At 44.5% G+C, this 26,573-nt stretch overlaps 2 protein-coding genes and 1 pseudogene across 4 annotated transcripts; 2 read left to right on the top strand and 1 right to left on the bottom strand.

Moving 5' to 3' along the window:
• Nucleotides 1–1,837: 1,837 nt before the first annotated feature.
• On the top strand, nucleotides 1,838–6,243 carry LOC136639046 (killer cell lectin-like receptor subfamily F member 1). Its single transcript, XM_066613073.1, has 4 exons — nucleotides 1,838–1,976; nucleotides 3,839–3,996; nucleotides 4,823–4,935; nucleotides 6,120–6,243. Exons 1-4 carry the CDS (start codon nucleotides 1,838–1,840, stop codon nucleotides 6,241–6,243), a joined length of 534 nt encoding a protein of 177 aa, XP_066469170.1.
• A 4,892-nt stretch (nucleotides 6,244–11,135) lies between these two features.
• Nucleotides 11,136–23,559, bottom strand: LOC136641243 (C-type lectin domain family 2 member B-like). Of its 3 annotated transcripts, none has more exons than XR_010793856.1 (7): nucleotides 23,444–23,559; nucleotides 20,863–20,993; nucleotides 19,894–20,004; nucleotides 16,480–16,679; nucleotides 15,332–15,429; nucleotides 12,794–14,156; nucleotides 11,136–11,825 (listed from the first exon to the last, which is right to left on the bottom strand). XR_010793856.1 is itself a non-coding variant. In XM_066616944.1 (6 exons), the coding sequence occupies exons 2-6, from the start codon at nucleotides 20,942–20,944 to the stop codon at nucleotides 14,021–14,023; spliced, it is 627 nt and encodes a 208-aa protein (XP_066473041.1). In that variant the 5' UTR covers nucleotides 20,945–21,036; nucleotides 23,444–23,559; the 3' UTR covers nucleotides 12,419–14,020. The 3 variants fall into 3 exon arrangements, 1 of the variants encoding a protein (XP_066473041.1); XR_010793855.1 differs by having other exon boundaries at nucleotides 20,863–21,036; XM_066616944.1 differs by lacking the exon at nucleotides 11,136–11,825 and having other exon boundaries at nucleotides 12,419–14,156; nucleotides 20,863–21,036.
• LOC136643280 (5S ribosomal RNA) lies at nucleotides 19,369–19,485 on the top strand (annotated as a pseudogene).
• Nucleotides 23,560–26,573: the final 3,014 nt, after the last annotated feature.

Below are 26,573 nucleotides of genomic sequence, written 5' to 3' on the forward strand. Positions count from 1 at the left end.
GAACGTGCTGGAATCCCTAGCATGTATGCACTGCTGAAACAGAGACGCCTGCGTTGGCTCGGTCATGTCGTGAGAATGGATGATGGCCGGATCCCAAAGGATCTCCTCTATGGAGAACTCGTGCAAGGAAAGCGCCCTACAGGTAGACCACAGCTGCGATACAAGGACATCTGCAAGAGGGATCTGAAGGCCTTAGGAGTGGACCTCAACAAGTGGGAAACCCTGGCCTCTGAGTGGCCCGCTTGGAGGCAGGCTGTGCAGCATGGCCTTTCCCAGTTTGAAGAGACACTTGGCCAACAGTCTGAGGCTAAGAGGCAAAGAAGGAAGGCCCATAGCCAGGGAGACAGGCCAGGGACAGACTGCACTTGCTCCCAGTGTGGAAGGGATTGTCACTCCCGAATCGGCCTTTTCAGCCACACTAGACGCTGTTCCAGAACCACCTTTCAGAGCGCGATACCATAGTCTTTCGAGACTGAAGGTTGCCAACTACTAAGGAGGGGGGATTGCATGGGTAATGACTGTGACTTCATCTGCTGACACTATACCACCTATATTGCCCACCTAGTACACTTTTAATTCAATCTTTATTGTAATATAAATTTTGAATAAAAACACATAACACCACTTTCTGTGCTTCTATCTTTGGAAAACACAGGCATTCACCAAAAAAAACAAAAACTGTCTTCTCCCAGCTCTACATTATGCAGCAACTGTCACCCTGCACATGCCTGATCTTGTCTCATCTCAGAAGCTAAGCAGGGTCAGGCCTGGTTAGTATTTAGATGGGAGACCGCCTGGAAATACCGGGTTCTGTAGGCTTATACCATAGTCTTTCAAGACTGAAGGTTGCCAACCAAGCAATGGAACATTGAGGCTCTTGAGCCAGTTTTTTAGTTGATTGGGTTTTAAAGAAAGGAAAATGAAGAGCAGATGGAAAGAGGGAATTGGTTTGCTCAATAATGCTCATATACAATAAGTTGCACTAAGTATTCATGGGTGGGGGCTGGAAAGTAGGACTGGGGAGATGTATCCTGCAAGGTTTTAAAAAAATGTCCACTCCCTGCACAATGGAAATTTTCAAGAGAAAGGAAAGGAAAAGAGTTACCAGTGGCAATGCGGGGGGGTGGGGTGTGGGCCACATTTGGTGACGCGCACAGAGCGGGTGACCCCACTAGTAACCAAAATCTCTAAAATTGCAGTCTGTAGGAATAATACCATCGTGTTGTATACCATTCGATGTGTAATTTACAGCAGAATGCAATGAAGTAAACTGTGTTGAAATATCTGTGTTCTATTAAAAAGGTATAGCGAAAAAGCCAGTGGTGGCGGGGCAATGGTACATCACCATGCACTCCACTTGGGTTGTTGCCCCACCCATTGCATGGGAGGAGCTGCATCATAGGGGTGACATGCTGGCCTCCTGCACTGGGTATGCAAACTCTAGTGACGCCACTGAGAGCTACAGTTTCCCTTTTCTGCTCTCCAGAACCGACACCAGGCTAGACGAAAAATGGCAAATAATGTATATAGTCATAGAATGCTCAGGCTCTGGGCTAGGATTGAGTTGTCAGGTTGACTCCCTAGCACTATGCAGCACAGAGGGAAAAGCCCTCAAAGGACTGGGGGGAGAAAAAAAAGAGTTATTTCCCCTCTGAAACTCCCTTCCTCCTGAATGGCCTGAGCATCACTGCTGGTTAGATCATGAACAGGATGGGTTGAGGATGCAGTTTGTTGCAGGTCCTACTTACTGCAAGATAAAGTTTTGTTTTTGATACATCTGTTTGTTTTCTCAATTTGCTAATCACCTAAATGCTCATTGGCTTTTGAAGCTTGGAAGATGAAGGAAACTGTAGATATTCCAGAAAAAACCTGTGTCTCTCCAGAATCCACCAAGGAAGCAGAATGTAAGCTGTGCTTGGACATCATGTCACATTTGCGGGAGTTTTTGTGTAAGCCATTTAACAACAGCGCACCAGGTAACATCAACATTTTCTTTCAATAAGGGTCTTAAGAACATAAGAACAGCCACGCTGGATCAGGCCAAAGGCCCATCTAGTCCAGCCTCCTGTATCTCACAGTGGCCCACCAAATGCCCCAGGGAGCACACCAGATAACCACATCCTGGTGCCCTCCCTTGCATCTGGCCTTCTGACATGGCCCATTTCTAAAATCAGGAGGTTGCACATACACATCATAGCTTGTACCCCATAATGGATTTTTCCTCCAGAAACTTGTCCAATCCCCTTTTAAAGGCATCCAGGCCAGATGCCATCACCATATCCTGTGGCAAGGAGTTCCACAGAGCAACTACACACTGGGCAAAAAAACATTTTCTTTTGTCTGTCCTAACTCTCCCAACACTCACCTGGTTCTGGTGTTGTGTTAGAGGGAAAAGAGTATCTCTCTGTCCACTCTATCCTTCCTGTGCATAATTTTGTATGTCTTAATCATGTCCCTCCTCAGGCACCTCTTCTCTAGACTGAAGAGCCCCAAATGCTGTAGACTTTCCTCATAAGGGAAATAATGAGTAATCATTAAGCATGTAATCAGTAATCAGTAATTATGAGTGCCCAGTAATCATTTTGGTTGCTCTCTTCTGCACCTTTTTCATTTCCACTATATCCTTTTTGAGATGTGGAGACCAGAACTGGACACAATACTCCAAGTGTGGCCTTACCATCGATTTGTACAACGGCATTATAATATTAGCCGTTTTGTTCTCAATACCTTTTCTAATGATCCCAAGCATAGAATTGGCCTTCTTCATGGCCGCTGCACATTGGGTCAACACTTTCATTGAGTTGTCCACCACCACCCCAAGATCTCTCACCTGATCTGTCTCAAACAGCTCAGACCCCATTAGCCTATATGTGAAGTTTTGATTTTTTGCCCCAATGTGCATTACTCTACACTTACTTACATTGAAACACATTTGTCTTGTCTGAAGTCCTGTACTCATCAGTGTTTTGAGAGGCTGAATCTTAGCGAATCCCTCAAATATGGTTTGAGGGCAGTTTTTAAGCTGTTTGAGCAGTGTCCCTTTTTTAGGCAAAGCACTCTTTCTCCATAGCTCCTGTCAACAAAGTTCACCCTTGTGTGCTCTAATTGTGTGCAACATGAGACCAGAGACAATTGTGCAACAATAGCCCAATTCCACATGCCCTGTCATCTGAATTGTGGTCTCCCTGTTGAAATTCATATACTGGGGTAGATATGCTGTGATTTGCTGTAATGTTACCCTGACTTTTACTCTCCATAATGTCAGAAGTCAGAGATATAGTGACCCTTTTGCTGTGCATTAATTTCAGTGAGTACTCTGATTTTACTATTTCTGAAATCAGCGTAATGTTAGGACATCACTGGGGAGAATTGGCCAAGATCTGAGTGTTGACATAAGACCTAACAGTTGACATAAGACCAGTCCTCATGGTCCTACCTTCATGTCTGCCCGTTTTTGACTTTTGAGGGCGCAATCCTAACCCCTTATGTCAGTGCTTTCCAGCAATGGCATAGCAGTGCCAATGGGACATGTGCTGCATCCTGCATTTGGGTGTCACTCACGGAGGCCTCCTCAAATAAGGGAATGTTTGTTCCCTTACCTCAGAGCTGCATTGCCCTTATGTCAGTGCTAGAAAGCACTGACATAAGGGGTTAGGATTGCGCCCTGAATGGCTAAGTTGCACCAATGGAATAGCTCTGGAAATTCTCCAGTATATTTCAAGAAACACCAGTGCAAGAACTTTGCCCCCAATTCTATGCTGCTCAGATCAGAGGAGTTGTTTTGCAACACAGGTTTGCACCGCAAGTATCTGTTTTTAAATTTTTATTTTCCTTCCAGAGAGCTCCAACACCTGCAGACTCTGTCCTCAGAATTGGTTTCTTTATAATAATAAGTGCTATTGGATCTCCAGAGAAAAGCAAACCTGGCACAAGAGTAAGAAAGACTGCGAAGCAAAACTCTCTCAACTGCTGGTGATACAGAATCAGGAAGAAGTGGTAAGTGTAGAATCAGACAAATGACATCTTACAATTGTTCATGATGGTGCAGGAGAATGCACGATGATGGATGATGATGTAGAACAGGGGTGTCAAACAGACAGATTGTGGAAGCTCTTTATCTGGTCCCGTGATGATAGTGAAAGTGTTTGCAGGGAAGATGCTGTAACTGGTGTGGTTTTGAATGACCAAACTTGAGAACAACGGACAGGTGTTTTGTGAGCTTGAAACTAGAAGAAAACTCTAAGACATTTGTCTGAGAGCTGTACAGTGGGCCCACCTTATCCTTGCACTCCACATCTGTGGATTAAACCAACGGATTGAAAATGTATTTTTAAAAATTCACATACTCTACTGTAGCCTCATTTACCTTGCGCCTACCCATTAAGGCAAGTTGAGGCAGTTTATGTATGCTGTAGGCAATTTGAACAAATGTATGTAATTTACACAAATCGTGATGCAAATTGTGTGCATTTATGCAACTGGGATGCTATTTTGCTGGCGTGACTTCTGCAGACTTGAACATCCTTAGATTTTGGTATCTGTACAGTGTTCCAGAACCAAATTCTTGCAGATACAGAAAGCCCATACTATATTTAACAGGTCTGCGGACCCTTCAGGGATCATGACTGGAGCTGTAGTTGGCAAGCACAATAGTCTCAAATCATACTGCTATGATATTAGCAAGGTAGTTACCAATGCCATTGGGAGAGCTGAAATAAATATTCACAATGCTAAGGATTAATTGGATGTTCCTATTTTTTTAGTCATTTTTGAATAAGAAATGTCAAATACAGCATTGCCAGACCAATTGTGTGGCTTACAGGCTTTTATACAAAGTATTACTGAAGGTGCACAGCTGCTGTGGCTTGGACTAGAAGCCACATTCCCTGAAAGACAATGGACCTGGGTGGAAGGTTCCCCTTTGGATGACAAACTGTGAGTATCTCATCCTACCATTTATTCTTGAGCAGGTGGTTTGTGAACCACACCGGTTTATCAAGTTTCTCTGGTAGGTCCACTGAAATTCTTTGTCTTACATTCCTACCTACTCTTTCTTCCTGCCAAACGGAAAGTGGTTTAGGTAAAAGTTCGGCTCCAAACAAATGGAAGACATTGTTGTCCAAGAACTTGCAAATCATTATTGAAACCTTTAACCATTAACAGATGCTACATTTTAAATAAATGACCACTATAATACTTTAAATGTAAGGGGTGTCACATAACACAATGGTCTTGATCTTCCTGCCCTCTCCCTTGCTTACAGTGAGGAGGATGACAAGGGAGGAAAGCAGTGGCATTCCTAGGGGGCAGGGGGGAAGCACCCCATGGTGCCACGCAGGAGGGGCAGCAAAATCACTCCCCCTGCCCTGTTTTGCCCCCCAAACGCCTGTGCAGCTGCCTGCCTGGTGGGGGGAGGGCTGGAATGGGGAGATGGGGCTGGGAATGGGTGGATTGGCCTAGAAAGGGGGTGGGTTAAATGGTGGCAGTGAACATTGAATCCAAACCCCTTTCTTAGACCTGATCCACCTGTATAGAACAATGTGTACTTGCACCAGTGATTTCACTGACTGGTCTGAGTTGCACCATAGCAGTTGCTGGGGTATACCTGGGACAGGGAGGCAAATATCCCCTTATCCTGAGGAGATCTCCAGCAGCTGAAAATCTCCCGCATGATGCTGTGGAAGCTGTGCTGGCACCGCTGCATCACTGCATGGGCTGTTAGGATTGGGCTGCAAGAGGATTGGGCTGTTAATTAATGCCAATTTTGATATCTGGCTATCATTTGGAAGTATTTCCTATTCCAAAATGCTGGGCCTAGTTTACAATCATCCTTGGAAAAACTCAGCTATATATTTTCATCTTATAATAACCAAATACCACTTGCAACATAAGGAAATATTTTCAATTCAGATGCCTCCTATGCCATAAACTCCTTTTAGGCTTGCACAATTTGTGATCCTGACAGAGGACCCCCCAGATTATGTTCAGTAGTAAACAAGATATAGAAATGTTAATATTGAGATCTAGAAAGTAAAACACAAATAATCTGTCATACAAAAGATGCACTACCAGTTAGATCTACCCAGTTGTTGACAAATGTTTTCCCCTTTGCTTGGCAGATTTCAAGAACTAGGTCCAGTTAAAGCAAACTTCTGTGGGAGACTGAATGGGAACCAAATTAGTGCTGAAGTCTGCAATACTATAAGCATGTGGATCTGTGAGACAAAAGCTTTCCACATATGAATAACTAGCATGATCACACCCAGGGGCTGCAAGTGTTCTCCAGAATGGTTAATTGCCCTTACCATGTTTGAGCAATTTTGAAAACTGCCAGTCTTGCAGTCTGTCATCCTTGTAGCTTGCCATCTTTCTGAATGCTATCAGAAGGGCCAGACTTAGGAGCTGTGGGGCCGAACTGGAACAGTATTTTGCGGAGCCCCAGGTTCACAGCCAAGGTCTGAAGAATCTTAGCAGTATAAATAAAATTTATTGTGAACTTCTTTGTATCTCTATGGTAGAATGGAAAGCAATCAAAATGTGCAGTTGAAAAGTACATATGAGTTAATGGACCAAGTGGATAAGCACATTTTATAATAAAATTGAATACATTTGTAAGCCTACAAGTAAACAAACAAAATGTGTAGATTGCCTTTGGAAAGTAAATAGTTACAAAACCACTCGTTTTAATAACTGTGAAATGATTTGGTAAAAATATTAATTTTATTATTTGCTTAGAAAAAAATGCAAAATGTTTGTTGCAATGTGTTGTTGTGTGTATTTGACAAGACTTCAGTAGATTACCCTAGTGTGGGGGCCCTTGGGCATGAGACCCAATTGGTCCAATTGGTTTGAAGTCTGTCTTGGCTATTGACTGCCCTGCAGAAATGGCAAGGTGGGTCTGCCTCCTCCCCACAAAAACTTTTTCCAAAGTCCCTTTTCCTTTCATTGGGTTCCAGAACTGATCCTGGTCTGAAAAGACAGAGGGGAGAGTTTAAAGTGGAAAGCAGTAAGTTGGAAAGGTTAATTACCCCTTCCTGCCTTTTCTTCACTGAAAAGTGCCCCCTCTTGACACTGCCTAAAAGTGACCATTCAGGTGTGCGATGGTGACACCTGATGGTGCGATGGTGGCATGTAGGTGTGCGATGTAATATTTGGCCCAAACAGCTGGGGCCTGCCACACCCCGGGTCACATCTGTAAATGCCATACCTGTACCTGTAATTGATGATATCACCTGATTCACTTCCTGAATGCTCAGGGCAAGACCAGTTGCTTCTTCTGAAGTGACTGACTTTGTTCTGAGTATGACTGGGGGGGTGGGGCAGAGAACCTGCCTGTTGCCTCTGCAGCCAGTTGTCTACATGCTCGTTGGGAGCGAAGGCGGCCCTTTTGGAAGAAAAAATGTCTTCACTCCCAGTGACCATGCCTCAGAGTGATGCTGCCTGCTTCTTCTGAAGTGGGTGGCATCACTCCAAGAGTGGTGGCTCTGAAACTGGCTTTGGAGGAGGCCAAAGCCAGTCTCGGGGTGATCACGTGCAGCATAACTGAGTGAGTGACTGCACTCTTGCAGCCAGTGGCCAAAGGCTCTGGGGGTGTGTGTGTGTGTGCAAATTGCTGGGAGAGGTGGGCAGGAGGACCTGATGTCCCCCAGGAGACCCAAAGTGCTACCTGGCACCATGTGGCTCTATGGAGCTATGCCACTGGGCCCAAAGCAGCTGTGTGCTGAGGAACTGAGAGATCTTCAAACTGACCCCTGTATTACTTACAGGTACACATATTTGCAAAAATCCCTTCTTGGTACATACTACATCAGTTTCAGTTTGTTTCAAGGTATGTGTGGTTTTTGTTTTTTAATTAACATCAATGACTCTGCTCAGATTCCACATGCCATGTATGTATGCAAAAACAATAAAATGGCAAAAAAAAAATCTGTTATTACTAGTACTTTTATTTTATTTTAATTCACATTTATTCAGGGGAGGGAAAATAAAGAATCTGCTTATGGCTCAGGTTTCAGAGTTTTTCATGTTTTATACAAAACAGTTTATCAAAACCGCAATATCTAGAGATTCTGACTCTCTCTTCTACTCCAAATATAATCCAAAAACATTTTTATGGCTGTTCTTTGACTCCAGTGGTGCAACTTAGCTTTCAGTACAATCTTATGCATGTCTACTCAGAAGGTCCCACTATGTTCAGAAAGTGCGTGTAGGATTGTATCCTTTATTACAAAATACATAGTATTATGCAACCGCAAGAAAAGTGTTGCTGTGTATTGCCAGCCTCTTAGAGAAGTGTTCAGCTAGCCTTGTAGTGCTTCCTCTCTCCAAAAACAGCCTTGTGTAGTGCAGGAAGAAAAGTTTTTTAGCTCAAAGCACAAATCCCTCCTAAACCAGCTACCTTCTTCACCACTTTCAGGCTCTCTCATGACCTTTTCCCACTGACACCTAAACAGTCCATTTCAACAGTTAAAGTCTTAAGCAGTGGCGACGCTGGGGGAGAGGTACGTGAGTCGTACGGGTGACACGCACGGGAGGGATGCATGACATGCACCAGTGACCAAAATTACAGTTTGTAGGAATACCATCATGCTGTATACCATTTGATGTGTAATTTACAGCAGAATGCAATTTTTAAAAAAACCACGTTCAAATATCTGTGTTCTATCAAAATGTATAGCCAAAAACCCAGTGGGGCGGTCATTGTCACCATGGTCATTGCCCTGCCCACTGTTACCAAAAAGGCTGTTTTGTTTAGGGGAATTATTTATATTAGCCTTCTGGAAACTTTTGGGACCATAGGCTGGATACAAGACAGCGTAGAGCAAGGAAATCCCTTGTTTAGCTTAATGAGGAGACTGGGAGAAAGGTAACTTTCAATCAAAGGATTATATTTTTATTGCAAAAACACACAAAGGTAACATAATACACATGGAGAATCGATAAGTATAGATTTCTAGTACTTGTCTGGTGTACCTAACTCTTGGTGGATGCATGTGCTATGTATTTGTGTGCATCCGAAAAGGAAACAGAAATGGTTAGGGTGTAGGAAGGTATTTTAGGGGTTCCTTAATCTGCTAAACCCAGTTGCTGACTAAAGATGGGGGGAGAAGGGAGGAATAGGTAGGAAAGAAGGGGGGGAAGTTTAGACGCACGATATATTTACCTGTGGGGGGGGGAGCAGTTGAATGAAGAGAGTCCTGTGTATGGCCCCTCTAGCAGGTGGGCAGTCAGAGAGAGAGAGAGACCTGAGCTCTGCGTTCTCTTATAAGAGTTGTCTGACCTGGAAGTCAACACTGACCGGAAGTATCCCAGAGCTGTGGGCATGCTCAGTAACACTTGGAGTAAATAAAGAAAAGGTGGAAGGGTCCAGAACTCAGCTATCAGCAAGCTTGACTCTGGGGGAGGGGGAGTAGCTTACTTCCTGTTGCTACTGGATTTGAGTCTGGAGGTGTCTTAATGGCTGTGATTTAGTTAACAATAGACTTTGCTGCCAAAGTTCTCCTCCTTTAATGTGTTTGCATATTCAGTGATTGACTTGAACAATAAAGACATTTCCAGTGTCTCTCCAGAAGATGAGTCTTTCAGACTGTAGGTGGCCAACAACATGAGAAATGAGTGAGCTTATGATTTGACTCCTTTTGTGGCCTGAAAGAGAAGTTTTAGGCCTGCATTTTAGTCCAAAATACAAAAAAAATCACAACCTGGAAGGGAAAAAGGGATTTTCACGTAACACCACTACATGGGAGGAGGTCCATCGCAGAGGTGACACGCTGGCCTCCCGCACCAGGTGACACAAACCCTGGTAACGCCCCTGGTCTTGAAGTCATGTTTCTCGGTTAATCAAGAGCAGGGGTGCTCAGACATTTTGGCAGGAGGGCCACATCATCTCTTTGACACTGTGGCCGGAGGCTGTGGAAGAAAACAATTTGCATTTCAAATTTGAATAAATGTACATAAATGAATATATTAGAGATGGAACTTATATGAACACATGAATTTTACTGAACTTATTTATAACACAAATACTATTTATACATGAGAACTATTACATAGACAAAACACATGAGAATTATCTACTTTGAAAACTATGAGAACTTTGAATTTTCAATGCGAGTGGTGGAGCTGTTGTCTCAATAAGAACATAAGAACATAAGAACAGCCCCACTGGATCAGGCCATAGGCCCATCTAGTCCAGCTTCCTGTATCTCACAGCGGCCCACCAAATGCCCCAGGGAGCACACCAGATAACAAGAGACCTCATCCTGGTGCTCTCCCCTACATCTGGCATTCTGACTTAACCCATTCCTAAAATCAGGAGGTTGCGCATACACATCATGGCTTGTACCCCATAATGGATTTTTCCTCCAGAAACTCGTCCAATCCCCTTTTAAAGGCGTCTAGGCTAGACGCCAGCACCACATCCTGTGGCAAGGAGTTCCACAGACTGACCACGCGCTGAGTAAAGGAATATTTTCTTTTGTCTGTCCTAACCCGCCCAACACTCAATTTTAGTGGATGTCCCCTGGTTCTGGTATTATGTGAGAGTGTAAAGAGCATCTCCCTATCCACTCTGTCCATCCCCTGCATAATTTTGTATGTCTCAATCATGTCCCCCCTCAAGCGTCTCTTCTCTAGGCTGAAGAGGCCCAAACGCCGTAGCCTTTCCTCATAAGGAAGGTGCCCCAGCCCCGTAATCACCTTAGTCGCTCTCTTTTGCACCTTTTCCATTTCCACTATGTCTTTTTTGAGATGCGGCGACCAGAACTGGACACAATACTCCAGGTGTGGCCTTACCATAGATTTGTACAACGGCATTATAATACTAACAGTTTTGTTCTCAATACCCTTCCTAATGATCCCAAGCATAGAATTGGCCTTCTTCACTGCCGCCGCACATTGGGTCGACACTTTCATCGACCTGTCCACCACCACCCCAAGATCTCTCTCCTGATCTGTCACAGACAGCTCAGAACCCATCAGCCTATATCTAAAGTTTTGATTTTTTGCCCCAATGTGCATGACTTTACACTTACTGACATTGAAGCGCATCTGCCATTTTGCTGCCCATTCTGCCAGTCTGGAGAGATCCTTCTGGAGCTCCTCACAATCACTTCTGGTCTTTACCACTCGGAAAAGTTTGGTGTCGTCTGCAAACTTAGCCACTTCACTGCTCAACCCTGTCTCCAGGTCATTTATGAAGAGGTTGAAATCTCTTCTCAATCTCCATTGTAATCTGGTTCTAGTTTTGGGGAGCCAATGATCCATAATGACTTCAAATGCTCATCAGTTAAAGAGGACCTATATTCTGATTTTATATATTTCATTCTTGAAAATGTCTGCTCGCAGAGGTATGTTGTCCCAGAAATATAGAGATATCCACAAGCAAATTCCTTCGAATTTGGGAATCGCTCAGGCTGCAGAGATTTATAGAATTATGCTAGGTCTCCTTCCTTGTGCCTTGCTCTCAGCAGCTTGTTTGAATGCAGTTCAATTATTTTCATTTGAAACTGACCTAGTAATCTGTCCACACCACAGTCAAATGGGTTTTGAAACATTTCTATTTCCTCTGCATGAGCCTCCAGGTCAGAGAAGCATTTCTGGAACTGCTTGTTCAGGCCCCCGATTATTTCTGCAGCAAATGAGGATGGAAATGGTGCTCTACTCTCAGCATGTAATTTTGCACAGCTGGATAAGTTCTGGTGATGTAGATTCCTTTCCAGGAGCAGCAATTTAAACCTGAATGCCTTCACAAGTGAGAAGACAAATCTGATCAGATTTTTCTCCTTGTAGACTGATATTAAGTTGGTTCACATGGGATGTCAAGTCTGCAAAAAAAAAAAAAAAAAGCCAGTCTCATAAGCCAGTCAGTGTCAGACAGGAGTACCTCAGGGTGATTCTTCTCAAGCAGAAGTTATTTTATTTCCTCTCTGAGCGAGAGGACCTTCCATGACTGAGCCATCGGACTGCTATATAATAGGACAAGTCCATAACCTCTGAATCAGTCTCCTCCAGCAGGGTTGTCTAAACATTTTGGGAGGAAGGCCACATCATCTCTCTGACACTGTGTTGGGGGCCCGGGAAAAAATTTACATTTCCAATTTGAATAAATTTACATCAATTTACATAAATGAATATATTAGAGATGGAACTTCTATGAATGAATGAATGAAGGTCTCACAATAGCTCAAGGACTATAAAAGTCTTTGCACAAAGTAAGGCCTGCCTTTCATTTGCTGCTACTGCCGCTTCATAGATGTGAAATAGCAAGCAGCGGAGGGAGCCCTCGGCCTGCAGCTCGTGCAAGAGGGCAAACAGTCAGCCCTCGTGCTGAGAGTAGTTGCGTTGGGCCAGCACAGGCTCCAGCGAGTCTCTGGAGGGCAAGAGGCTCATTGGAGACTGGGGGCTCCCCACGGGCCAAATTGGGGGTCCCCGAGGGCTGCAAATGGCCCCAGGTCAGGGTTTGGACACCCCTGTCCTTCAAGAACTCACAAAACTGGTGATGATTCAGCCCGTGAGACCTGATGTAATTCACTGTATCTACCACAGTTTTCAGAACACAAGTCACATTCACATATTTTGCACACAGTGCTTGCTGATGCACTGATGTCAGGTCTTGAGTCACATTAAATTCATTGTTGATACCATGGAGGAACAACAGGAGTTGCGAAGTATCACATACATCTGTAGACTCCTTGAGAGCCAGAGAGTGCAGCTGAAACTGGCTTGCCTTGTCTACAATTTGATGGACAATGTCCTCTAATCTTTGAATTACAGTACTGCGTGACAGACTCACCATGTTGCAAACACTTTCTTTCTCCTGGGTTAGCATCCATTATGTCGTCTTTGATTTGTCAGCTTCCGATATCCCATCCAAAATTCATCTGGAACTGTTCCTGCTTAGCCACTAGACCACATCTGCTGCTATTGCCTCCTCTAGCATTCCTTTAGTAGCTATGAATCTAGGTTCTCCCTGTCTGCTTCCAACGGGAGAAAAAACTGCCTTTTGCAAAGCATTTGAAAAATGAGGAGAGTCATGAGCATGATCGGGGGGGGGATTTGAGAACTGCAGATAAGTAAAACTGCTGATAATGGGGCCCGCAGATACAGGGGGGTGCCTGTACTTATATTCAAGGTGATTTAGGAGTGGTCAAAAAAAATGTTACAATGGAAATACATTACATTACATTACATGTACATTAATACATTTGTACATTAAGCCAAATCACTTGCCACCCCAATGAAGTTTGCTTTCCCAGCAGCAGACTGCTTTGTGTTAGTGGAACTGTTTTCAGATCGCTTTCTGTTAGTGGAGCTATTTATATATTTCACTCAAAATGTAGCTTGAACTGTAACATGGGAGAATCTAGTTTGATTTGCCATGTACCACCAGGCTATATGCTACACTAGGAGTGCCCAAACCCTGGCCCTGGGGCCACTTGCGGCCCTTGAGGACTCCCAATTCGACCCTCAGGGAGCCCCCAGTCTCCAATGAGCTTCTGGTCCTCCGGAGACTTGCTGGAGCCCGCGCTGGCCTGATGCAACAGCTCTCAGCAGGCCAACTGTTTGACCTCTCGCGTGAGCTGAGAGCTACGCAACTGCTCTCAGTATGATGGCCAACTGTTCAACCTCTCACCTGAGCTGTGGGACGAGGGCTTCCTCCACTGCTTGTTGTTTCACATCTGTGATGCAGTAGTGGCAGCAAAGGAAAGGCCGGCCTTGCTTTGTGCTAGGTCTTTTATAGGCCTTGAGCTACTGCAAGACCTTCATTCATTCACAGAAGTTCCATCTCTATTATAGTCATTTATGTAAATTTCTTTAAATTTGAAAAGTAAATTCTTTTTTTTCCCTTGCCCCTGACACAGTGTCAGAGAGATGATGTGGCCCTCCTGCCAAAAAGTTTGGACACCCCTGTGCTACACAATCAATCAGTCCAAAGAAATGAATAGCAGCATGCATTTTTGTGGGCAAGTGGTTGTCCTTTTTTTCCTCCCTGATCTCTGATTTAATCTTCTTATGTGGCTCATACTGTATTTGGAGTTGTATATGCAGCAGGTTTGCTACAGATCCAAGGTAGCTTTGTGTGACACCCAGAAGAAATGGCCTTGCCTTCATTGTCTAGATAAGCACAGTCTCCTCCTTCTCCAATAACCTCTAAGCTGCAACAAAAGCACAACAAAACTAGAGTCAAGCAAGGTTTGAGCGTTTCTTGATAGCCATAAATGCATTAGTGACGGTGTTTAAAGATCTTGGCAGAAATACACTAGCAAGAATGATTACAGGATCCCTCCTAAAAACAGTTAATTGCAGACATGTTATAGACCAGGGGTGCCCAAACCCCGGCCCTGGGGCAACTTGCAGCCCTCAAGGCCTCTCTGTGGCCCTCAGGGAGCCCTTAGTCTCCAATGAGCCTTGCCCTCCAGAGATTTGTTGGAGCCCACACTGGCCTGATGCAACTGCTCTCAGCGTGAGGGCAACTGTTTGGCCTCTCAAGTCAGCTGTGGGATGAGGGCTCCCTCCACTGCTTGTTGTTTCATGTCTGTGATGCAATAGCAGCAGCAAAGGAAAGGCCAGCCTTGCTTTGTGCAAGGCCTTTTATAGGCCTTGAGCTATTGCAAGACCTTCATTCATTCATATAAGTTCATCTTTAATATATTCATTTATGTAAATTTATTCAAATTTGAAATGTAAATTAATTCAGCCCCCGACACGGTGTCAGAGAGATGATGTGGCCCTCCTGCCAAAAACTTTGGACACCCCTGTTATAGATGATCCTACACTTAAGGTGCCAGGTTTTGACTTACCTCAGTGGTAAGGTAAGTCTTACCTTACCTTACCTTCAGTCTCAAAAGACTATGGTATAAGCCTATAGCACCCGGTATTCCCAGGCGGTCTCCCATCCAAGTACTGACCAGGCCTGACTCTGCTTAGCTTCTGAGATCAGACAAGATAAGGTATGTGCAGGGTACCCAGCACTGGAAAACTTTGAACAGGATCCATACCCTACAGTGTTTGTCAGGACTCAATGTTTAAATGGGGGCTAGTATCTACCCCCAGTGTGATTGTGAGTTCTCCCACCAAACCATATACCACACTGTGTCTGGCTGCAAACTGAGGGCGTATACTGTCCCATGGTCTAACTTTTTCAATGAAGGTAACTCTGTCCTTGAATGGCTGGACGAACTAGACATTGACATTTGATCTAGTCTAGTTGATAAAAAGTCCATGTATTATATGCCATACGCTAAATAAATAAATGCAGACCTGCACAAAGTCAACATTTCATCAACTGACACTTCACTACTAAAGAGTAAAGGGGAAGAGAAGAACTTACATTGACATTTCCCCATCTGACCATAACCAGGAGTTATCTGAATTCCTCCAGAGGCCAATCCAACTGATATCTTTGCATTTGAGGCGCATCACAAAATCCTTCAAAAGTGACAAAAGATGAATGTTAAAACGCTGATGTGTTACTTATGCAGTAAAGGTACTAAAGAACATACTTACATGTATAACAACTCAACCCTATCCCCTACTACACCAAAGTATGCAGCCGAAGCATGGAGGTTACTTACAGCTCAATCCTGTTCAGGCTACCAGCAGCACTGAAACAGCAGCTGCTGTATCCTGCACAGGCAAAGAAGCAACCAGAGGTCTCCTTGCGACCCTTATCCTGTGTCAAGCCCCAGCAGCCTCCATGGATCTACTCAAAGCCGCACCAGCTGAACCACTGGTGCAGAACCGAGTAGCCCTGTGTAGGGCTTTCCAGTCTGGGATGGGGTTTGGATGCAGCAGAGGTCTCCTCCACCATCCCCGCCTCCCCCTGCCCTCCCCTCACCCAGTTTTGCCACCTCTCCACCTCCCCCCTGTCCAGAATACGCCTGCACCACTTGGCAGGATACTTGTCACCAACAGCCCTGGGGCTCCAAAGACTGGCATAGAGGCCCAGTGCCCAGCCACACTGGCCTCCACGCCAGTGCCTCCCTCATTCTGGCTGTCACTAAGTGCCTTAGGGCAGGTTTGCGACTGCCACCTCCCTGGCAGCATGCAGGAGACCAGTGCTGGCCTGGGATAGGATTGGGCCCTCATCTACTTTGAAGACTACTTTAAAGGAGTATGTCAATCAAGTTTTCCTTTCTTCCCTCTTTCTTGGATTATGCATCGCAGAACAGCATGCGGGATGGAGGAGGAAGACACAGACATGTGCATGCCTCTCCACATGATTTGGCACAATTTGCTACCGCGCATGCCCTGTCATGTTGGCAGCCACCTTAGCTGGAACATAATAAATAATAATAAATAAACTTTATAAACTTTATTTATATCCCGCCCTTCTCCCTAAAGGGACCCAGGGCGGGTCAACATAGAATTGACCTGGATAATCTTATTGTTTGTGTGGGGTTTTTTGGTTTGTGAGCTAAGAGAAACTTTCTGGCAGGGTGGGAGGAATACCTTGGGGAAAATAATTGCACTTCTTACCTTCTCCCCAATTTCAATCCTGGCGAGGGAAGCATTGAATGAAGAGCAGAAATTCTGGCTGGAAGTCCAATTCCTTTTCTCCCTTGAAAAGAAGTAGCATTTCCCCTCATAGTCAATCCAGTGGCGAGGACAGGGTGGACCACAGTGTGCAGGGGAAACCATTGCACGAGCCAGCTGCTCTATTTGATTTCCTGCTAGGACTGCGAAAGGAACAAAATTAGATAGCGTCCAGCCCAGTCTATCCCCCACCTCCTGTAACATGGACAGAAACTGGGGTGGGCAGATTAGAACTGATCTCTCTCTTTTAAATAATAATAATAATAATAATAATAATAATAATAATAATAATAATAATAATAATAATAATAATAATAATACAGGTATTTCTATACCGCCTTTCTTGGTCCTCAGATTTCTCCTTAGACTTTATTCAAGGCGGTTTACATAGGCAGGCAAATTAAATCCCCGTAGGGATTTTTACAATTTGAAAGAAGGTTTCTATCTTTCAAGAAACCGCAACACTCAGATGTTTCTTTCTTGATCTGGTTGCACATTCTGGCCTCCATCCTCCCACGCTTAGAGCAGATGGAATAACTCGGCTCAGTTTGTCGCACGGTGCCGGTGGCCTCAAACTGGCGAACTTCAGATGGAGGGACCTTCAGGCAAATGAAGGCTCAACCCTCTAGACCAGACCTCCTGCCCTCATTTTAATGAGCTCATGGAGCTGTAGATTACTTTCTTAGCTAAAGTCCCTCCTATCATGAAACGCAAAGCAGAGAAAGAAACTTTGGTCTCAACTCCTTTAAGGATCACCACTGTTGATGGGAAGAAAATTCACATTTTAACAGAGGAGGGGCAGGGCTAGGCATTTTAACAGGGCAGGAGGTCTGGTGGTAGAGCCGCCATTAAGGCCAAAGATAACATCTGAAGGTCACCAGTTCAAGATCACTGGAAGTTTCTGTGAGCAGTGAGACCTCAAGAAGTGACTGACAAGCTGAGCTGAGACATTCCAGCTGCTCCAGAGAGAAGAAGCTGTCTCTGTTGTCCTTCCATGTGAGAGAAGGAGCTGTTTATCAGTCAACATGGGAGGCAACCATGGCCAGAAATGATACCAGACTGTGAAAGATTCATCTGGAATGTGGTTTGTTCTTGAGCGAGAAGCCCAAGCTGAATTTGGCTGAAGGATCAGCTTCTGTTTCAGTGGTGTTGCTAAAATGGGGGGGGAAGGGTCATTTGCCCCAGGTTCCACTCATGGGAGGGTGTCACACTGGGCTCAGCCAAGATGATGGTGGCCAACGTGCACCTAAGACTGCAGCCTGCAGGAGGTGGTGGCAGCAACAACAGGTACTTGGGGGGGCAGGTGCTGGGGGGAGGTAGCGGAGCAAGAGATGGTGAGTGGCCAGAGACTGTGTTCGTCACTCTGCTGCCTCTTGTAAAGAGTGCCTTTTCTCCTCTCCAAAGGAAGAAAAAAGGCACTTTTTTGCTAGAGACAGTAGTAGCGAACACAGTCTCTGGCTGCTTGCTGCCTCTTGCTCAGGGGAGGGGGATTGGGGTGCCGGGGGCAAGCAAAAGGAAGGCTGGGGCTGGGGGAAGGTGGCAGAGCAAGGGGGGATTTTTTTCTTCATTTTTCACTTTTTTTAAAAAAGCGTGGGTGTGTCATAGCTTCTAGGTGTGATGTCACTTCTGGGGGCATCATTTTGTGCTTGGCTCTGGGCTCCACAGTCCTTAGCTATGCCACTGCCCCTGGTCACCTGCTGACTGGCAGCAGCAGTTCTGACACTCAGCTGGTGAGCTGCCAGCAAGAGTGCACCTCTTGGAATGGTTTCCCACTTTCCCTGGGAGCTTCTGCACAGTGGGACTGGAAGGGAAGAGGCCATGGGTTAATGTCACTTTAAGAGAAGATAGACAGTGATAGAAGTGGTACATTGGGGGACAAGGTTGAAAAATATTGTTCTCTAGAGCAATCCAGTTCTTGGGGATTGAGCAGTGGGTCCTCAACAGGTGTGGGGCCCAAAGGAGTCAACCCTAAGAACATAAGAACAGCCCCACTGAATCAGGCCATAGGCCCATCTAGTCCAGCTTCCTGTATCTCACAGCGGCCCACCAAATGCCCCAGGGAGCACACCAGATAACAAAAGACCTCATCCAGGTGCCCTCCCTTGCATTTGGCATTCTGACATAGCCCATTTCTAAAATCAGGAGGTTGCGCATACACATCATGGCTTGTACCCCGGGATGTACACATCATGGCTTGTATGCAGGGTTGTGTGGAACCCTGATTCCACACAAGCCAAAAGACAGACATTTATTTTTCACACTTCTATAATGCTCTTTCTCAAAGCAGTATACATGGCTCCCCCCCCCACACACACTTCTTTTATTCACAAAGCAACTCTGTGAGACATGCTAGGCTGAGTGAGGATGACTATCCCAAGGTTGCCCACTAGATTTATGACTGAGCAGAGATTTGAACTCCAAGTCCAACATAATGGCTCTCAAATTTGGTATGCCTGTCATTTAACAAAGCTCATATGTGCAGATTTTTATGTATGCTTTCAGACACTCCTGTTTCATGAGAATCTGCTACTACAGGTAGATTATCCCTTATCCAGACATCTAAAATTCGATCTATTCCAAAATCCAGACATTTTTGTCCAAGACTTTTTTTTAAGTGAAGAAAGCGGCAGTGTGTGGAGCTAAGCAGGCTGCACATTATGGACTGCAGAAGGAGCACTCATGAAGTATGAACAGAGGAGGTGTGTATATAGCACGAATACAAGATGCACTTGTGCAGTGTATTGTATAGTGTGAACAGTAGAAGATCTTGCGTTCATTCCCGATTTACAGTGCCGGTTCAGGTTGCAAGTTCTGTTCTCTGCTCTTTGGTGTGGCAGCAACTGTTACCCTGCACAAGCCTGATCTCGTCTGATCTCGGAAGCTAAGCAGGGTCAGGCCTGGTTAGTACTTGGATGGGAGACCTCCTGGGAATACCGGGTGCTGTAGGCTTATACCATAGTCTTTCGAGACTGAAGGTTGCCAACCAGCCCAGGACAGACATGATTTGAAAAATGTCAAAGAGGCCAGCAGACACCCATATGTGTCTGAAAACTGCTTTTGGAGGAGTCTGTGAGCCATTCTGAGGCCTGTGGAGACTGACAGAGTGGATTAGCAGCCTGGTGTGACCCAGAGGAGCTCCCCTGGAGGCTCCCTTGCGCTCCCTCTGGCACCACCAGGAACACTGTGGCCCACTGCAGAGGATGAGGTAGGTTATGGCACTGAGAAGTTTGGGAACTGCTGATCTATAGGTTTTGGAAGGGTTTTTTTTTTGGAGGCAGAGGATACTCAAGCCCCTATTTTCTACCTGCTATTCAACAGAAGGTTCAAGAAAAAAGCACCAAAGTTTTCAAAACTTACCGACTACAGTCGCAATGGCGAAGAGGAGGAAGAGGCTAATTACACGATACAACAAAGCTATGAACTTGACAACTCTTTCATTTGATAGCACTTCCTGGATCTTGCAAATTGCTAAATCATAAGATTGAGGAGAAAACTAATTACTGCTCCTGGGATTGGAAGTTCAGATTTTAGTGAACTACTATAGCAGAGATAACAGCAGTTCTGAAAAACCGGTTATACTACTTCAGCATTGGTTTATAATACTGACCTTAGGTCAACAACTCAGTACTACTTTCACATACAAGGATCATCTCCCACACGAGTATGCCCAGAAATTAAGAGCCCTCCAGGTGTACTCAAAAGCCATCTTCATGCATTCTTCCAGTATCATACTGCTCTCCACACGTTCAAACATCCACACAGGCAAACTCCGAATCCAGAAGAGTTTAATGCTTGTCTCTGCCGACAAGCACTGAATGTGGGGAGAGTAGGGGGTGTAGCCATGGGGTGTGTCATGCAAGGAGCATGGCAAGCCACTGCATTATGGTTTGCCTTCTAAATAGCCTGAGGCTAAGATCTTCATCTGAAGCCCCTCTATGGACCACCCACATCCTGACGTCCCAACATGGGAAAATGATGCTCTGCACAGGTTTTGATGAACACTTAAATATTTGTTTCTGCAACAATTTACAGTGCAGCATCTTCAGGTCCCCTCAGGGGGAGAAAGGCATGATAGAAATGAGGTAAATAAACAATGAAATCTAGAATACAGAAAAATGACTCAGAATACTACTACAAAATGTGCTACAAATGCTTCGAAACCAAGCAGTAAAATATTACTGTATTACTAAGCTTAGTACTTAGCACAGCTGGGACAGATATGCAGCAGCAAAGTCTTCACATATTAAGTCTGTACACCCTTGTTACGTCTGTTCAATTCATTAAATTCTGTACCGCTTGTTTCCAGAAAAAAAGAATCACCAGTACCTTCTCTATTTCTTTGATGAGATGCTCCCCCAGGTTCCACGAGAGACCTCCGTTCACGAAGAGCAACTTCTTCTGATGCCATCTTTCCTCTATTCAAACACTCTCTCACAGCTCATGAGAAACACTATGCTCTGCAAATGGTTGTCAGATGCTCAGCTCCTGACCCAGACCCATCTGGAATCAGTTATGAAACACTCAGAACTTTAGGGGGACAACTCAAGTTGAACATTTGTGAATGCTTTTCACGGGCAATTTCAAGTAGGGTGCACTGCAATAATCTAACTACATTGTGACCAAACTATGGGTTATCTCTCTGAAAATTAGAACTGGGGGAAAATACATGCCAATTCTGAAGTTTTTCTTGCTACCAGTCAAGGTCCCCCACAAGGTGAAAAGCCATTGCCACAGCAACAAATTGCCCAAGACACTGCTAGTTCAGAGAGCAAAGTAACTGATGAGGACCAGGTAAAACAGGAACTTGTTGCTCTGTGCAGATCAGAGAGAGCAAGTAAAGGGGTTCCCCCTGACAGATTCACAGTTGGGGAGGTGAGTGTGTGTCACATTTATTATGAGCCTCAAAATTACCAGGAAGTTTTACAATTACCTAGAGCAGAACAGCAAAAATGGAAAGAGATAATGGATGAAGAAATGAGGTCAATGAGCATGCACAGAGTGGTTACTCCCATGAAATTACCAGAAGGACAGAAAGCTATTGGTTGTAAATTGGTTTATAAAAAGAAACCTCTGATTAATGGTGATTTAAAATACAAAGCAAGATTAGTTGGAAATTCTTATTACACTTTTATCCTATCCTTTCTCCAAGGACCTCTGTGTGGTACATGGTTTATTCTCTCCCCCTACCCTGTTGTTGTTATTTAAACTTTCACAGTCTACCAGGTGATTGGACTGGCATCTTTTGGATTCTCAAATTCTAGCCAAGAATTTATGAACTGTTGAGATTGCAGTATGTGGCATGAAAAAAAGGTTCAACTGGTTCAAAGTGCTGCAACCAGATTGTTGATGTGTTGGGGGCGGGGCAGTTCTCCCACTTTGAGCAAATTATTTTGATTCCATCTACTTCAGCTTCTCATGTGTTTCTAGATTAAATTCCATGTGCTCGTTGTTCCCTTTAAAGCTTCAGCCCTGGATACCTGAAGGACCCCCTTACTGCCACATGATGTGCCTGTCTATTGAGGTCTTCTGGAAGAGTCCTGCTCCACATGTCATCCTTGGCTGAGAGTCAACTAGCTTGGCCGATGGGCCAGGATCTTTTCTGTGGTAGCCCTCAGGTTCTTGAATTCCATGCCACAAGAGGTTTGCAACGTCTTCCCCTCGGGAATGTCTAAAACCTTATCTATTTTGCAAGACCCTCAATGGATAATTGGAAGAAGCCTCTTGAAATGCTGTTTTCATGCAATAGCTGGATGTTTTATTGTCTACTGTGTTAAGTTTTATGATGTATGTGTGTGAAAAAAATTGTGGGTTTAAATTTGTTAGCTATTACGGAAGGTGGAATATAAATTGAAACATAAATAAAACATACAAATGTTTCAAACCAAACACAGTTTCTGTGTGTCTAACAAAATTGAATTAATTAAGCTTGCTGAAAACAGGCAGTGCAGTCAAGGACTGCAGAAATGGAAAATGTAGCTTTTGCCAACAGTAGTCAGCCTTTAAATCCATCACCACCATACCCTGGTATACTCACCCAGGCTGGGTGTGTGCTTTTATCACAGAGTATAAAATGGCGATTCCAACTACTACAGGAAATAGGGGCCGCTAGTCTTTCTAAAGGGAGGAGGTTGCAACAGGATGAGAGTGGGAAAGCGAAAGCAGCCACAGCAGCATTGATGGCTGACACCTCTCTTCCTTAAGTGTGACAAGAATAGCAGAGATCATCAGCTGGCAAGAGCACTGGTGTTGCCCTACTCCTGTAGTGCTGCCAATTAAAATGGATTACAAGAAATGCTGCTACTGTGTAGCAACAGCGTGGGAAACAGGGTTCTTGGGAAGTCTGGATCTGCCTCGTGTCTGGGAGCCACTTCAGACTAAGCAGCCTAGAAAACTACTGGGCACAGACATGCGTTTCCTTTTCTGCCAACACTCACTCCAGGGCTGCCTATCCCGGTGCCAGATGCCTCGTAGAATCCTCTGACCAGATGCAACTGGGAGTCACAGTTCTCTCTCCAGTACCAATAGCTGCCAGATGTCCTGCAAAGTGCCAACAACTGAATCCACCAAAGCCTTTTAGTCCTACGTAGTGATCCAAGGTCTCTCTGAATATTGAAGTCACCTCGCCCCACTATGACTATGACCCTCTCACCTTTTCCTGGATCCTTCTCTCTCACTTCTCCAGGAGTCATCTTAGTCTCCTGGGAGTAAGTCTCCATGGACTATAATGGGACTTCATTTTGAGTAGGCATGCATCAGATTGGGCTCTGGCTCCTGCTTCTCTACCATTTCATTTGCTGGTGAACAGTAGCAAATTTTATATCCTGATAAAGGAGCCAAAGACGTTTATCTTTCCGTATAGATCTGAATAGCACAGCAAAAGAATCTGAAGATCCAAATGGAGTCTTACCTCTCTCCCCCAGTACAAGGCAGGCAGGCACTTCTGAAAAGCTCAGACTTGTTTCTCCCTGAGCTGTATGTAATGGGATGGCTGCAAGTTAATCCAAGAGAAAGTTGCCAGCGTCCCTGACATCAGACCTTATATAAACAGTGTGAGCAAACAATCTCAAGACTGCAGTGCTGGTGAAAGGAAGAAGAGGAAGTGCCTTAAAGCAATTTCAAAGCTATTGTGTTTGGCACAGTCCTTGAAGTACTGAGGGAGGGGAGGGGAGGGAAGAACTATAGCCAGGGTCAGACCAGTATATGCACCATGCTGTCTAAGATTCTGGATAAGAACTGGCTTTCTAATTTGTGAAAGATCAGCTTCCATTTACAGAATGGAAGATTGCTTGAAAAAGTGAAGTTGAAAAATAGGGTGACACAGTGTAAGGCTGCTGCCTACATTCCTATGATATGTGTGAATAGGAGTGGGATGGCACACATACTTCATTCCCTCCTGGCACACCCTCCATCCTCTCCCAATTGTTCATCTGAAAAGGTGCCATTACTGATGGCTCATCAGAACTGTGCCCTCACACATGATCAAGAAACTACTGTAAATGCCACCCAAGTTGCAAGGCAATCTTTTGCCCTTTTGCATTATGGGTAGGGTGGTTAGATACAATAAACGTCAGAGTACCTATGCCTTTAACTATTGTTTAGAGCAGGAGTGCCCAAACCCTGGCCCTGGGGCCACTTGTGGCTCTCAAGAACTCCCCATCCAGCCTGCTGGAAGCCCCCAGTCTCCAATGAGCTCTGTCCCTCCGGAGACTTGCTGGAGCCCATGCTGGCCCTATGCAACTGCTCTCAGCATGATGGCCAACTGTTCAACCTCTCACTTGAGCTGTGGGACAAGGGCTTCCTCCACTGCTTGTTGCTTCACATCTGTGATGCAGTAGTGGCAGCAAAGGCCAGCCTTGCTTTGTGCAAGACCTTTTATAGGCCATGAGCTATTGCAAGACCTTCATTCATTCATATAAGTTCCATCTTTAATGTATTCATTTATGTAACTTTATTCAAATTTTAAATGTAAATTAACTCTTTTTCCCCTGACAGTGTCAGAGAGATGATGTGGCCCTTCTGCCAAAAAGTCTGGACACTCCTGGTATAGAAGAAGGTGCTGCTTCTTAAACCCTTCCATGTTGAGCTGCACCTGCCAAAATTCCCTCTTCTATGCAATGGTTAAAGGTAGAGGCATTGTCTTCCACTGTATCTGGTCATTCTGATTATGGGAATAGCTCTGATATGAGAGTATAACATTTTATTAACAGAAAGAGATTAACTTTCTGTATTACAAGCAATTTTGCTTATTTTGTGGGTTTTCTATGCAGAATCCTATTGAAGTTAAAGGGAGAAAAATGTCTGTGTGGTTCATTCTGAAACTTGAAGTCCTGTATCTCAAAGGGTATGTGTGAAATATGATTATTGTTGTTGCTAGAGTACAGCAACCTTCCTTTCCCCCTTTGCATTCGACTACTCAAATCTATAAGAATGCTTTTATTTTAAAGGAAAAGAGACTCCACAGCTTTACCAGTTGCATAACAGGCACCAATCAACAGCTATTCCACAGCCCAGTGACCTCTGGACTTCTGCAGCTGTTAAAGGCAGAGGTTCTGCCAATACTTCAGTGGCAAACACAGGGCAGCCATGAGCAGATCTCTCTGTGCTATGGTGATACATGTCAGTGTTTTTTCTAGAAAACAAAAGCAGGTGGCAGGGTGGGGTAGGAAATTGAATAAGGGCAATATGAAAGGGGAGTTTTAACCACTTTCATCTGTTTCACTTTTGACAATTAAAATTCTCCCTTGATGTCACTATTGACTCCACTAGGGAAAAATAGATCTTTTGTGGTTTTTCCCACCTGACCTTTTTTTTTTTTTGGAGGGGGGGGCAGGGGATTAGGCAGCCTCTTCACTAGAACCACTGATCCAATGCTATTTCTGCATACACATACATGAGTATTTTTGAAAAAAAATATTTAAATTAAGATTTGCACATTTTCTTTTCTGTCATTTGCAGCTAATACATTTATATGAGAACAAAGTGCTTCTTTTTGGCCATCATCTACTTAATGACATCCCTTCCTGCTCAATTTCACTTCCAGGCCTCAGCAGGCACCATGAAAACTATTCAGCCCACTATATGAAATGAGTTTGACACCCCTAACCTGCACCATGCATAGCTTAGCATTAGCCTAGTCTTTCAACACTAAGGATTACACTAGATATGAGTTTCAGCTGGTCCGTCTCCAATGATCAGCCAGGGCAATAATTAACCCCAAGAATTGATCTAGGTCTGTCTCCAGCAGCCAGACAGGGCAAGAAACCAATCAACCCTTCTGAACAGCTAAAGATTCTAAAACACCAACAGAGTAATGCCCAATAATACAAGGAGCCACTTAACACCAAGCAACTTCTGACCCAACCTGGGGCTTGGCTTTGGCCAGAGGCCCTAGGGTCCAACAGCAGCTTAAACAGGGCATCTATGTTAGTGCAGCCATTTTCAACCACTGTGCCGTGACACACTGGTATGCCATGAATGGTCTCCAAGTGTGCCATGGGAATTTGGGAGATAATTATTTATTAATGGGGTCATTGGGGGATGTGAGCCCCCCACCAGCGGTTTGGTGTGCCTTGTCAGTTGTCAAAAATCTGATGTTGTGCCGTGACCATTTTAATACCTTCCCAGTGTGCCATGAGGTGAAAAGGGTTGACAATCACTGTGTTAGTGGCTGAATAGCCAAGAACGAATTTAGATACATCCCCAACCCTCTCCTATACTCCTTAGAATACTTCTGTAAATATATACAGTTTTATTTAAGAATTTAACTTTAAGTTACAGACAAATACAAAAAAAAACAAAGACAGGCACTTAGATGAAACTCTGACAGAACATAGACAATACATATCAGACTTAAAAATAATAAAAAACTAACTCCTCTCACCCAAAGGTTGTACTTACAACTGAAGAACAGAGCTTCAACTTGCCTTCCCAAGTGTGACCTGGCAGGCATCCATCTCAAGGAAGAGTAGTAAATCTCTCTTTCTTACTAAAGCTACCACGTTTTCCCGAATCACAAAGAGAGTCTGGTCCAACAAGAA

Source organism: Tiliqua scincoides, chromosome 2, assembly GCF_035046505.1.
Source record: "Tiliqua scincoides isolate rTilSci1 chromosome 2, rTilSci1.hap2, whole genome shotgun sequence".
In the NCBI taxonomy this organism is placed as follows: domain Eukaryota; kingdom Metazoa; phylum Chordata; class Lepidosauria; order Squamata; family Scincidae; genus Tiliqua; species Tiliqua scincoides.